This window comes from Empidonax traillii, unplaced genomic scaffold (genome assembly GCF_003031625.1).
Source record: "Empidonax traillii isolate 1590-97213 ecotype Southwest subspecies unplaced genomic scaffold, ASM303162v1 scaffold1346:size125991, whole genome shotgun sequence".
Classification (NCBI taxonomy): domain Eukaryota; kingdom Metazoa; phylum Chordata; class Aves; order Passeriformes; family Tyrannidae; genus Empidonax; species Empidonax traillii.
In genome coordinates this window covers 8530-23545 of record NW_020956539.1, presented here as the reverse complement: position 1 = coordinate 23545, position 15016 = coordinate 8530, and the positions used below count along the sequence as shown (strand labels likewise).

The following is a 15016-nucleotide window of genomic DNA, read 5'->3' as shown; positions in this document are numbered from 1 at the left end:
TACTCTAAGATGGGGAATTTCATTAAACGCAGGAGCGTTGCATTAAACATCTTCTTCAACCTGCCCAAGCTTGAGTGCACAGACATCCCATATGATGTAAAATGTGCATGTCTTATCCTGCTCGGAAATGCTTTACGTCAGCCTTGCTGCCACAGAACTCCAGGCATAATGCAAGTGTCTCAACTGCTGCTGAATTCTTCTTCGGTTATACCAGACTGTGGGATTCTAACAACAAAATTACTCAAGCAGCTTCCATTTGCCATAATACTGGGAGGCCAGTCAAAACACCGTGACCTCAAAAACTGCCCATTTCAATGCAGGAGTCAAACAGCAACATCTGTCACTGACAGACACTGCCAATAATTTGGGACAAAGTAATCGGATTCTGTTCTTTATCTCCCCCATGCCTGTGTGGAAAGACCATGGAAACTCAATTGAGTATGAAGAGGGAAATGCAAAATTACCCAGCTATAATAAAATGGACAGGAGGAATGGCATTCTCTCCCTTACTCCCTGTCTGCTTTATTACCTTCCTGGTACGAGGCAGAACAATGCAAAATCTTCCAACAGAAGAATATCCAAATATTCTCATTATTTCCTACCGTGTTGTGTTTTTGCCTCAGACTCCTCAGCAGAACTGTAAAGGACATTCACAAAAATACTGCACCTGTGTTTCTTCTCTACAAAAGCCAAAATTTAACAGCTCCCTACTGCCTCCAGACACTAACACTGCCTTGAGGAAAACTGATTTCAACTGAGGCCACTGTCTCTTGTTGCCTCTAAGTATATGAGAGCCAACATTTACTCCAATCAGATTACTTAACACATCTGGTCTTTCAAAACAATTTAAACTAGTTGACTAGGGGAAAAAAAATTGCAAACAAACCCACAAAACAAAAATCAAAACAAACAACAAAACCTCCCACAACTACAACAAAACAAAAACAAACCACATTTTCATTACTATCACTGAATTTTTTTCATTTCTGGCATTAGCTAATTCAGGCTTTAGAACTATTCAGTCTTGTAATGCCTTTACTGATTTTATTTCTGCAGGAACTCTAGGAGAACATATGGACAGGAAAACAAGAAAAAGAGCAGAAAGTAATTGGCACTGACAGCAAAATTCAGACAGCAGTTCAATTAACATGAGGAGCACTAAAACAATTTTATTTGTAATCAAAGATTTTTAATGGAAAAAGACACACACTGCTATGTCAATATTAAGGAACATATAACCAGGCCTGAAGTTCTCTGAACTTCTCAGCAGGAAACACCCATGTGCCCTTCTGTAGCATCAGGCATCACAGTTTGGTAAAACATTAGCATTTTATCAGTGTTCTATTAAGTGTGGCTCCAAATGTCCAACCAGGTAACATTTTTTCCATTTTGGAAAGCTTTCCCTTCAACCATTTGAAATTAACATGCTTCATTCAAAAGTGTTGCTGTTCAATTTACACCTAGAAATAGGCAATATGGTGATAAAAAAACAGCCTTCAGTTTAATTTTAAATACAAAATTCTGATTTAAAAATTAATACTGAAGATAACTTTCTGTAACTTTGCCTACCTTAAAATATGTTTTAACTTTCTCCTGAAGAAATGTGGGATTTTCTTTAAGACACTGCCTGAACCGAGAGACTTGATCTGCAATCTTCAGAAGCTCCACTGGATCCCCATCTTGATTCCAGCAAGAGGCTATATGCTGAATTGTAAAGAATAATTAGATAAGCAGGACAATCCATCTGCATTTCTCTGACAGCCCCTGTGTTCCAAAACCACTTTATCATTTATATTTGAATAGCAGACATATAGCAAGTAGTTCTAACGTATTGGGAGAGGGGAAAAAAAGAGCTGAAATCTTTGTTCATATTAAGGGACTGTTCCATCATCATCTGTCTCCTGTTCTCTCTATTCTTGCCTCTAATTTTATCACACAAACCCACTTTTTAATCATTACTTTTTTTTTGCAAAGGTGTGTATATCTGTATTCTGAAAATAAATTGTAGTATTCTTTCCTCCCTCACATTTAAAATAAATTTAACTTTTCAGCTCAAGAAAGCAGGAAAACAGAAACAGGTGGTAGAGACAAAGTAGTACGTATATATTACAGTCTATCCATTTATGGAATCCCTCAGATGAAATTATTTATAATAAGGGAACTCAAATATGTAAAACAGATGGGATTCTGGAGGAAGAAGATACTAAATAATCAGAAACGCCCCGAGGATATTTCTTTCGAAAGTTTTTTATTCTGGTTTTATTTTATAATTTGAGACTATTAAGTTTGCTTGAGTTGCTATTGAAAGTTCTTCAAATACACCACAGGGCAAAATACCAAAAGCTTCTGTATTTCTACTCTGCATGAATGGAAAATAACAAAAAAAAAAAAAAAAAAAAAAAAAAAAAAAAAAAAAAAGGAAACCACAAAAACCCCAAGACACATGAAAAAAAAAAAAAGCACCCTTACTAAAAGCACATAGAGAACAAATCCATTGTAATTGTCAAAACTACCTTCTCTTACTTGTTTAATTACAAGCAGGTATCGGAAGCCTTCAGCCTTTTTCAGTAATAACTCTTTTTCTCTGTTCTGTGGAAACTCCCTAATATGATTTAAAGAATAGTATTCTTTTAGAATATGCTTGAGTTAGTTCTCTTGAAATAAAAATAGTCACTCTATTGGAGGCTTCTGTAGGGTCATTACAACAATTCAGTGCTGGTTCCCAGTAGGCAACCTTAAAGTTTAACCACATATCTAAGAGCATTGCCCAGATGGTTTTTGAGCATGGAGAGGCTTGGGGCATTGACCACTCCCTTGATGTCACAGCTTATCCCTGGCTGGCAGCTCAGGCTCACTCAGCCACTCACTCGCTGCCAGCACAGCAGGATGTTGGGGGGGGGGATCAGAAGGGTGAAAGTGAGGACACCTGTGGGTTGAGATAAACAGTTTAATGGGAACAGCAAAAGCTGTGCGTGAACAGAGCAAAAGAAAGCATTCATTCCTTGCTTCCTCTGGGCAGGCAGCTTGTCTGCCTTCTCCAGGACAGGCTCCATCACATGTAATGGTGGACTTGGAAAGACAAAATGCATCACTCCGAACGTGCCCTCATTTTTCCTTCTTTTCCAAGATGATGTTGCTGAGTTTGGTGTCACATGGTGTGGGACATCCCTGTGGGACATGGGGGCAGCTGTCCCAGCTGTGTCCCCCCCCCAGCTCCTTGCCCATTAACAGACTGGTGGTGGGGTGGGATGAGAAGCAGAGAAGGCCTGGACACTACGTCAGTAGCAATGAAAACATCCCTGTGTCATCAGCAGTATTCAGCACAAACCCAAAATACAGCCCCATACGAGCTAGTGGGAAGAGATTTAACTCCCCAGCCAAAACCAGTACACTTGGAGAGCTTGTTTCAGTGCTTACCACCCTCACTCTGAAGAGCTTTTTCCTGAACTGATGTCACCTATCTTGGCTTTCCCAATACCTCTGACAGTCCCATTGCTAGATTGGAGAGATACAAGTTTGATGGGTGGACTATTCAGTGGATGGACTAATCAGCTGGGTGGCCACATGCAAGCAGTTGCACTCCAATGCTCAACATCCAAAGGGAGATCAGTACCAAGTGTTGTGTGTTCCTCAGGGGTCTGTGTTGGTTCTGATACTATTCAACACCTTTATTAATGATATACAGCCAGTGGCACTGAGTGCACGCTCAGCAGGTTTGCAGATGACCCTAAGCTGTGTGGAGCAGTCAACACGCTGGAGGGACGGAATGCCATCCAGAGGGACCTCGACAGGCTTGAGGTGAGGACCCACGTCAGCCACATCAAGTTCAACAAGTGCAAGGTCCTGCACCTGGACTGGAGCAATGACCAGTAATCAGTACACACTGGATGATGAATGGTTTGAAAGCAGACCTGCAGAGAATGGCTTGAGGATACTGGCAGATGAGAACTGTGAATAAGACCAGAGTGTGTGCTCACAGCCCAGACAACCAATAATACCCTGGGCTGCATCACAAGTAGTGTGACCAGTAGCCTGAGGGAGGTGATTCTGCCTCTCCACTTCCATACACCCCTTCTGAAACAGTAATGGCCAGTCTTCGCGAACGAAGAACCGGGGAAGGTCTTTACACCTTCCAGCCTGCGCATTGGATTTTTTAGGTGAGACACAGTGTGCGCAGAACTGAGCCCACCCTTTAATCTTGAGGTTCATCTGCCGGGGCCAAGCGAGCTTGGACGGTGGCAGCGAGGTCCTCAGGACGTAGATGGATTGCCTTACAGGGCTAACGAGCTCCATCTGCCCGGGGAGTGGCCCTGACCGGGAATCGAACCCGGGGCTCTGCGGTGACAGTGCAGCGCTTTTACCCTCTAGACCACCAGGGGCTCCCCCTTCTGAAATACTACATCCAGCTCTGGCGCCTGCAGGACAAGATAGACACTGATCTGTTAGAGTAATTCCAGAGAAGGGACTCAAAAATTATCAGAGGGCTGGAACACCTCTGCTACAAAGAAGACTGACAGACTTAAGGTTGTTCAGCCTGGAGAAGATGAGGCTTTTGGTGTCCTGTCACCTTTCCTGACAGGACAAGGGGCAATGGTTTTAAACTGAAAGAGGACAGATTTAGATTGAGCATGAAGAAGAAATTCTTTACTGTGAGGGTGGTGAGACAGTGGAACGCATTGTCCACAGAAGCTGTGGATGCCCCACTGCCGGAAGTGTCCAAGGCCACGTTTGAAGGGGGCTTTGAGTAACTGGATCTAGTGAATGATGGCCCTGCTCACAGCAGGGAGGTTGGAACTGGATGGTCTTTACAGGTCCCTTCCAACCCAAACCATTCTATGATTCTATGATCAGTTTAGTTATAACTAAGTCCCTTTCAGGCCCTCTTCAGAGTCAACTTCTAAAACATGACCTCAGAGAAACAAAGTGAAATATAACCCTCCTCTATGAAGTACCAACACTAAATGCTGCAAGACTGGTCTTTAAAAGCAAGGAATTTTAAGAGCTTTCTGTTCTAAAATTAGGGGCTAAGAGCTGAATCAACTTCAAGACTTAAAAATGTTAAAAGATAAGTATATGCATAAATATTTCATCAGACAGAATCACTCCCACCATCTGAAGACATGCTACAAAGTACTGGCTACCAAAGTCAAGTACATTTTACAGATCTTACTGTGAAACATGACAAGCACTTAAGTATCCACAATGTGTCTACCTGGCTGCACGGACACCTGATTTTAAACAGTTTTTGGTTGTACCCTCCCATTTACAGGTTTCATGTTAATCTGGGGCTCCACTTCTTTACATAACTGTACATGCCAAAGGAGTGAACTCCTGCTCATGCTGAAGAATATACATCACTTAAGAGACAGAAAGCAAAGAGCCATCAAGCAACTGAAGGTGTTGCAAGAGCAGAACAAAAGAGAGGACACTAGAGAATGAGTGGCTGAAGGAGACCCACTGACTGCAAATACTGCAGCTAACTCATTCCTAATTATAGGATGAGTAGAGGACTTCTTATAGACAACACATTCTGCTGTGGAACACGTTTTTCATAGTAGTTTTGGTATCAAAATTTGAGGCCAGGAATTGAATTAGTGTACATTTTCACTTGTGAATCTTGAAATTAAATTATAGCAGCACAATCCTAAATTCCATAGAAAAATACAGTCCTTCTATTTGGCTTTTAAAAACACACAAGGCATGCAGCCAAAACATACAGTTCCCAGAGCCAGTATGGCATGCCCCTCACAGAAGTAATTAGTGCTACTGCAATCAAAGCTACTATTCAGGCAGAGACAACAGGCTCACTGCCCAGTTAAGTCATACAGTGAGGAGTCCAGAGGTAGTTTGACGGCTACTGAAAAAAGAGATGAACACGAGATTGACAAAGGAAAAGCCCCTAAGTAGAAAGCTTTACACACCAAGAGCCTACAAAATGATCCCATATTTTATAAAGATATAGGCAGTAGAGATTTCTCTTCTTAAAAAAAACACACAGACTTACAGACGTCAGGGCAAGTCCAAAACTCGTAGACTGATGCTTCAGCTGGATTTCAATTTTGTGAAGTAGAGCTTCAATCCTATCTTCCTCAAATCCTTTCCTTTGGGAAGGGGTGATGAGAAAAGGAAATCATATCCATTAACACTAATCACTTTAAATGAAGTTATGAAAATGAATTATATTATCGACAAAGGAAGCATTACAACATAATGTCTTCCACACTGAATTAAAATTGGTATAATATTAATATGTTGTGTCATTTAGTGAAACTGCACTAATATCATTAAACTCCTGAAGATTACGCTGATGAAAAAAAGCTACAATAGAGGAGGTAGCAGATACAAGTTTTAAGAGTATTGAACAATATTACTGGTTCTTTGACATCTTTTTGTAATTTAACTAAATTTTTAAGGTATGTTATTATATATATGTTATTTTATTCCTACATATTATTATATTAATACCTAAAAGACTAAGAACTAACAGTATTTTCAAAAATTAGGCATTACTCACGCAATAACTTCATCGACTGTTCTAGTAATTATCTGTTTCACAGTATCAATATCTCTTTCAGCAATACCCTGTAGACCCACACTGAAATAAGTTTCTCTTGTTGAGCCATTAAACCTAGAATAAAACATATCCAACTCAGTGGCAAGTACTAGAATTTAAGTGTTAGATCTGCCAACAAAAGCAGGAGGAGAAAAAACACCCATCATTTCTCCATACACACACATACAAGATTTTAAAGCTAAATAGAATGAAAAATAATTACCAAAGAGGCAAGAAATGGAACTTAAAAGCATTTTTTTGTTCAATTTCAGTAGTAGTAGCCACTGTTAAGAAAACATACGGCATATGGTATTAGAGAAAAAAAAAGTTACAAAAGAAAAGCTGGTATTTGCTGTTAATCTTCCCGTTCATTTGTAACTTCTTTCAGGGAAAGAAGTCTTGCTTTTTGAGGTGAAAACTTTATCTGCATATATTACCAAACACATACATTCTACTTAGGCAGGTGAGTGGAATGGTACTTTTAAAGCAGAGTTTGGAAAGTAATTGGTCTAAGTGAAGTTTTCCATGTTTGCTGCCATTATTATCAACAGTATTAAAAAAAAAAAAAAAAAAGATCACAACAGTAAAGATAATCTTGCCCCAAGTTGTCAGGCAGGGTTACTCATAAAAGTTCATCTTTACAGAGACAAATCAGCACTTACAGGAATATGGAACGCCAAACAGTTCAAACCAAAGCCAGTACACAAAATGCAACAGGTGCTCATCAGCTCGTACACAAGCACTATTCCATGTCCAAAAAGTACAGGAATTCAGTGGTAGGCTCAGGCATTACATTCTACAGTACTGATCTCTGGACCCAAACTTATTCTTGCAAATTGATTCATCGGCACAGTCACTAAGGTAAATTAAAGCCAGCTCACTGCATAGTTCAATCCTGTGTCAGAGCCGACCTGGAAAAGCCTCAGCTAACCAAAAATACAAACCAGTCACTACATTTCAGTGTCTAAGGATGGATTTCTACTGCCATGCTCTGGAATATTAAGATGTCTGCACGGCACTGGCATGCATGACACAGGATTTGTAGGAAGCCAATGACTTCACACAGAGACTGGTCAAGCCAGGCAGAGTAAGACATTAAAATCACAGATGAGCATAGTAAGGTTTCCCACTCAAACACCTGAGACAGTCAGTGCACTGAGGCATGATTTTTGTCATCCTCAAGTCTAAAAATCAGTCAGATGAATCACGCCTGGAAAGTACTTTGTGCGGACAATAAAGGCAAAATACGACAAGCAGCTGGGCCTGTGGTTCAGTGAAGACAATCCACCCACCCTCAGGCTGCAGCACAAAGCCACTCAGAGGACAGGCTGCAGGAGCTAGTTTGAGTAAGAGATGGCTCAAATACCCGTTTGTACTGAGGTGATGGCAAGTTGATGACACCTAATTGCACAAGGGCAAATTTCTGACAGATCTACCTACTAGATCACAGAATTACAGCAAAAAAGGCAACACGGTACAGAGAAGAGCTACCAAACTCTTTTGAGTAACACTAAATGTCCAAGATGAAAAATGTAAGTGAATTAGGGCACTGAAGGTGTATCATGTTTTACAACATCTATCCATTTTTGTTGGTCATAAGCTTTAAACAATACAACTTTGTTTGAACTAACTTAACGTCTATCAAATTATTTGATGAGCTAAAAATTACACTTGAGAACGGTTTACAGTTTACCAAAAGAAACTCTTAGTAAGTTTTAATTTTAAAATAAGACTATTCTCATATAAACTGCCTGCATGAGAAGAGTTCTCCCAACTTAGTACCGTTTTTTAACTTTTCTATACTGTTTATAGCGAAGAAATGTAAAGCGTAACACTTACCCAACATCAGGAGAAAAATCTGTACCAACACCAGACTCAATTAAGGCTTTGTAAAAAGGAGAATTCGGCCCATCAACCAACAGTGAAGACAGCAGGCTTAATGTGAATGTTTCAAAAGTGTCTGTAATACTGAAGAAAAATTAACAGTTCTTAAAAACCACCAAGTTACAAATGTGTGACACCCAGCATCACCAAGGTCATTTCAGAATTACTTTTACAAAACAATGTAGTGGGAGCCAGGGAGAAATAATTGTCAGTTATGAACACTGCTCCAGACTTTAGGGAACTAAGAGAGCTCTGTGTCTCTCACTTGTTGTAACTATCAGTAAAGCAAGCTAAACTGGGCTGCAAGGGGAGATAAGTTATTAGTAGGCCATACAGAAAAGCCTGCAAATGGCAGGAAATTAAAAGGAAGACACTGTTATCAAATGTCTCACTACACTGAATTTTGCGTAAAACGCCTGATTTTCCTTATGTCTATCTGCTAAAGACAAATTCTGCTTAGCAATTAAACTTCCATTCACTAAAGCAGGACTTGTCTGATTTTCCTACGGCATTTCTACCCTTAAAGATGACATTTATCAAGGGGACAGGGGACATGAAGTATGCCTGCATCTTGCTTAAAGTCCCAAAATGAGCCTTTGATTCAGAATTTCATTTTTATATACTTACTCTGTCAACAAGTAGCTGACACTGACAGTTGTCTGCTTGGAAGGATCAGCAGCAAATGAGTCTAAGCCACATGTTACACTGTGTTCTCTCTGTAAAGTAAAATAAATGATACAGAGTAAACAAGAGCAGAAGTTACAAACAAAAAGTGACTGCTTGTATCTTCATAGCATCTTGTTTCTAAAGATTTAAAATGTTTTTATAGATACTCATGAGTAAGCAAATACACAAACACGGGATATCCTTAAAAATGTGAGTGGTATCTCAATTTTTAAAAGTGGACAATAACGAAGAGGTTGAAGAAACTGGCCATAATTAACATTCTGGGTTTCAAAAAAAAATGGTAAAACTTTCTGGACAAGCCAAGGAGGAAAAGGAGGAGATGGGAAGGAGAGAATGGAAAAAATATTTTTGACACCAGTATCTGGAGGGTTGGGTACCATTAGAAGGAGTATTTCCTGACACTAAGTATCAATATTTCTATCAGTAGCACCAGTGCTTCAAATGACGAGGGGCTTGCAAACTGGAAACAATAAACAACTGTATGCAATCATTACATTACTGAAACTCAAAATAAACAAAGTCTGCCCCCACTGCAATCAAAGATAAAAATACTTCAGCTTGTTTACATAGTTCTAAAGAAAAGACTAACTCCAGTAGGTTGGGCTAAAACATTAACCTGCTATATTCAGTTTCCAACACTGGATGTATACAGTTTCTTTTTGTTTAATTGTTTGTGGGTATTTGTTTTGTTTGAGGGGTTTTTGTTTGTTTAGGGTTTGGTTGATTGGTTTGGTTTGATTTTTTTACTTACAGGTTTTTCCCAGAGCTTCTGTTTCGGGATGTCAGTTTTTGATTCAATTCTTTCAAATTTTACCAATGCTTCCTCATGTATTTGCTTCAAATGTTGCTCCAGTGGAAAATTACCATAAGTGAAAAACCTGCATTTCAAGTAAGAGACTGGGATTAAGCATCAGATTTCACATGGTATTTAGAATATATTCTGAATGTCATATGTTTTCCAATAATTCATTTACATCTAGAGAGGGGCCTTACAAACAATGTTTCAAAGTTAAAGACCCACCAATTTGGAACATACGTAAAAATCATAGACCTCCTTGTAAAATTCCACAATTTTCAGCTGGTTTTATGCTTTGGAGGCTTCAAAATGCATTATGACTTTTCTTATGTTCAGTGGTTATATTTTTAAATTTATTCTATTGCAGCAACATACAAAGATCCAAGAAAAAATATTAGTAACTGAAGCCAGAAACCCAGTGCTCCCAAGTTTCAAAAGACAAAATTCTTACAGTCCTCACACATAAAATATAAAATACAATTATCTATGCCTATGATCTATAAAACACAGTTGGGTTCCTTGGGTTAGTCTATTGAACCTACAAGACCTACAATTCCCATACCTACAAGACTTCCAGGGAACTCTATAATCATGAGGCATGTCTCAGGTAAATTTTACCCCTCAGCTAAAAAAATCTAAACACAGGTACAGCAGAATACTTAGGATGACGAGAAAAACAACATTTGGTACATTCACTGTCACAACACAAGCTGATGTTCCTTAAGTGAATTAATCAGAGTAACAGATTGAGCATAAAATTAGTACAGAAGAAACAATTACTTCTCTCCATATAACTTTCAAATTGACTTTCAGCTTAAATACCTTATTAGCAGCAACCAAATTAGTGTCTGACTCAAATAAAGATCCATTATTTAGAAACCACTACAGTAATATGTGATCTGGGAGCAAATTAACAGCTATTAATTTGTAACTTTTAACTTAATCTGTGTTGACTTCAAAGAGGATAGGAACTCTTAGATTCATCTATACTACCTGTTTTTACTATTATTGCTAAATACATATTAGTGTGCTCCCTATCCCCCCAGCCCATGTGAGTTCAAGGTGAAACATCTGTAAACAAAAACCCCCAAAACAAATCCTCACCATCAAGCTGACAGAAACAACCTTGAAAATTAGCCATCTCCCTTTCCTGACTCAAATATACCGTCACTGCTCCTCCTATAAAAAATTCCTTTCTTCAGTACTGCTGTAGGGCACAGGTTATCTGTGTTGCTGGTCATGTGGATGGAAACACTGTACTGGTGGTCTTACCCTCATAAAAAAATGGACAAAGTGCTAAATCACTACTTCCCAGTTTCAGATACCTGGAATTGCTTGGATGATAATGTGTGGCATGGAACTGTTTAAGCTGCTCCCATGTAAGATCGGGAATACATAACGGATCTCCACCAGATACTACACCATAAGTGTGATCAGGAAGAATTTTGTTCTGCATGTGCTGGGCAAATATCCTCTCATTATCTGTCTTAAGAGGAAAACACCATATTTCAGTGAAAGTCATCAAAACACATTTTAAAGATAAAAGGTGTTCAATAATAAGACCTCAGAGTTCCAACTTACTCAAGAACCCCCTCCTCACATACAAGCATTTAGTTCTGCAGTCCCACATACTTTATTAAAATGTTGTGTGAATTTAAGATAAAATTCTACAATAAAATACACTAGAGCTCTTTTATATGTAAAAAAACCTTTGACAGGCTAACTTAAAAAAACCCCCAAAATAACAAACAAAAAAAACCACTCGTACCTATATAACAGATGCAACAGACTTTTCAAAAGGAATGAGAATCTCTGGTGCAATAATGCACCATGTGTGAGATTTTAAACCAAACATTCACAAAACTTACAAATGCCCCTTTCATTTCATTAAAAACAACTCCTTTGAAGACTAGAGGTGTCTGAGGATCAGCTGGGTTCTCATGCTCTAACCTCCAACCTTCTTGCCTGAAAAATTAATAACAGAAATGTTGGGAGTTTGAAGGTTTTGTTGATTTTTTCACTTTAAGGTTTGCACCTTATGTTCAGTCTCAAGTTGTCTTACCAGAAATCTAATTGCCGTAGACATGGAAAGAATGCTGCATCCAAGTACACAGACAGGAGATTCTGAAAGTCCTTGGGATTTTGTGTTGAAAATGGATAGAGTGTGTAATCACTAGCTGCATATAAAAAGATCATAAAAAGATCAGCATTTTGGAATGTCTAAGGTGCATTTTGCCATCATTTATTTTTAACTTTGCATCCATATAAATAACTGGAAGAGAAGAAACTTACTATATGACATGTCTTTTTGCTGAGGAATACATGGACTTTTAAAACTGCAGCTGTTTTACCACAAGAGCTTTGCTTTAGCCATATATACATATAAAGAATTAAATGTATTGTTGTATACTATAAAGCTCCAGCTCTACTGGGACTTTGTTACTGCCAAATGAACAAGATCTATTTTGTTGTCTTGCCTTGTTAGCTTTTTAACATCTCACTCACAACATTCACACCTAATAAAAATGGCTCCCCAAAGTGAAATTAAGGAGAGCCAACAGACAGCTGTACTGCAATAAAACCTCATGCATTTTAAGTGGTATTACTTACTTTTGGCTTACCTGTGAATGCATTCATAAAAGTGGACAGTGACCTGTTTAACATTTTAAAGAACGGATCTCTGCAAGGATACTTCTGAGAACCACATAACACCGTGTGCTCGAGAATATGTGGGACCCCAGTGCTGTCCATGGGAGTGGTTCGGAATTGTATACTGCAAGACAGAGAGCACAGTCAGGAATGCACTCATTTGTGAAGAGAAGCCCACCTGACTCCTACCTACAGCTGTGATCTATGGGAAAATCATCACTGGCTGATAGCTAATGTGACACACACCAGGATGCAGAGTTATTGGGTTCTTCAGACTCTTGAGCGCTCAGCCACCTCTTTCAGAGGGTGTACAACCTCTGCACTTCTATTCCGGGAGGTAGTACAGAAGCTCTTAGCACATGAGTAAACAGATTTCTTTTTACCCAAAAGGCTCAGAAAAAAAAAAAAACAAACGAAACTTCGTGGAAGGCTATGGTTGCATATCTCTGCCTTTGGAAATTTTCAAGGCCCACCTGCATAAATGTCTGAGGAACTGCATCTGAATTAAGAGCAGAAGACAGAACAACAGACTTCATGACATCTGTTCCAATCTGAAAAACTCTAAGGAGATCCACATAGGAAGTACTACCCTCTGTTTTTACAGAAAAATCCAGTCACAAAGCTAGATTACAATTCAAAAACCACAGGGTGATGCTGAGATTGAACGTGTTATACATATAATAATGTTTTACCTGAACAGATTATTGGAGTCCTCCCGAGCCACATGTAAATACTTGGCTCCTGTACCATCATGAGTAAGCTTCACTGCAGTCAGGAACAGCTCAGGAACAGCTGTCACCTGCATTGGAACAAAACATCTGTAGGGTAGTAGGACTGAAACTGGTTCAAATAGATCATGGATGACATAGGAATGTTCAGTTTGTTGATCCTGTACATATTACTATCTTATAGAGAATTAAATATTTGTTCCTATGATTTGATGGGAAAAAGGAATTATGCAAATGGAAAATAAAATTAATAACCCAATGAAAGTAAACTACAAGCAAAGAACCATAGTCTTATGGTATAGAAAGAAATTCAATTAGAAATACAAAGAAAATGCATCTAATTAAATGCCAGTGGTTAGGGCAGTAAAAGAAAAACCAAGGAACCTTGTTCTACCAATAGGTCTGTCACTAGCAATTGCTTCTAAAAATAACCTTAACTTTCTGCTTTTTTCTTCAAAAAAGTGAAAAGAAATTCAACATATTATTTTTTCCCTCACAGGCTCTCAGCAAAGGTGTTAAAAGTAAAAGACAGAGTATTGCTTGAATGTGTTTCATAAAACAGTACACAGTAAAGTTCAGCCATCAGGCAGGACTTTTAGGAGGCCACACCGAAAGGTCACTTCTGCAGCAGACACACAAACTCCCGGGGTGCACTATCTGCTCTAGAATTATCTCCCTATAGGAACATGTGTTAATGGCACCTACAGAATTTGACTGCAGAGAGGTAACTACAAATAACTCCTGCATCATTTTTCTGACTGATCGCCCAAAACACCCTTATAAGTCCTCAGTGTGCAGTGGCCCCACGCAGGTGCCTCCCAACCACGGGAAAGCTGCTGTTCACAGGCACAGGGGAAAGGCAAGCGGCGGGCGACGCTCACCTGCTTCACCGTGAACCCGTGGATGTGCTCGCCCACCCTGTACTCCAGCGCCCTCTCGTTCGCGGGAACGCTCTTCCACCTCCACGACTTCCGACTCAGGCACCTGAAACAACACAATTCCCTTTAAACAAACGGCGCTACGGCCGCGGGAGGCACCGTCCCTCCCGCCCGGGGTCCCGCCGGCCTCCGGCGAGGCGCTGCCCGTGCTGGGGCCGAGCGGGGCCCGGGGCAGCGCAGGGCGGGTGTTCCCCGCGGGGCACCGAGCACGGGGCCCCCTCGGCCCCCGCTCCCTCACCGGCCGCGGCCCAGCAGCCCCCGGTAGCGGCTCCACATGGCTGCGGGGATCGGCGGCAGGCCGGGCCGCACAGCCCTGCACAGCCCAGCTCAGCTCAGGTCAGCCCGGCCGGGACCGGCGCAGGCGCGGCCGCCCCGCCCGCATTGGCGGCCCCGGGAGCTCCGCCCGCCCTGCCCGGGCGGGGCCGCGCCGGCTCCTCGCCGGACCGGCACGGTGGGGCCCCGGGGGGGCGGTTTTTAGGGGTGTATTTGACATTTTGGTGAGGATTGGTCTCGGGTGGGAGGAATAATCTCTTGGAAACGTCTTTGCCTTGTTGAGTAAGTTCTCAGGAAAATCGAAAGCGCCGTTGGTTGTGAGAGACCTTTGAGCTTAGAGTGTTGTTTGCTTTTCCAAATCAAAACAAAACAAACAAAACGGCAAAATACCCAAGATCAGTGTGTTCCAAGGGCCACATCGCTCCCTTGCCCTTGACTTGCCAGTGCACCGAAATGTTCTTGCAAAGACTTGGTGAGGGAATGGGCGAAGTCACCAGCAGTAAGTGGG

The 15016-nt window shown here is 40.5% G+C and overlaps 1 protein-coding gene across 2 annotated transcripts in view; it reads right to left on the bottom strand.

Annotated features, from left to right (window-relative positions):
* The window catches only part of PITRM1 (pitrilysin metallopeptidase 1), a 28127-nt gene extending 13566 nt beyond the window's left edge, over nt 1–14561 (bottom strand). The window contains exons 1-13 of one of the 2 annotated variants that reach the window (XM_027906722.1): nt 14474–14561; nt 14179–14281; nt 13262–13368; nt 12542–12693; nt 11983–12097; nt 11789–11885; nt 11246–11406; nt 9876–10002; nt 9065–9153; nt 8393–8521; nt 6515–6628; nt 6005–6101; nt 1570–1704 (exon numbers count right to left, since the gene is read on the bottom strand). In XM_027906722.1, coding sequence (XP_027762523.1) covers nt 1570–1704; nt 6005–6101; nt 6515–6628; nt 8393–8521; nt 9065–9153; nt 9876–10002; nt 11246–11406; nt 11789–11885; nt 11983–12097; nt 12542–12693; nt 13262–13368; nt 14179–14281; nt 14474–14511 — 1464 coding nt within the window. In that variant the 5' untranslated portion in view covers nt 14512–14561. Of the gene's footprint in view, nt 1–1569; nt 1705–6004; nt 6102–6514; nt 6629–8392; nt 8522–9064; nt 9154–9875; nt 10003–11245; nt 11407–11788; nt 11886–11982; nt 12098–12541; nt 12694–13261; nt 13369–14178; nt 14282–14473 lie in introns of those variants that run through there. The other variant, XM_027906723.1, reaches the window with a different exon arrangement.
* Nucleotides 14562–15016: the final 455 nt, after the last annotated feature.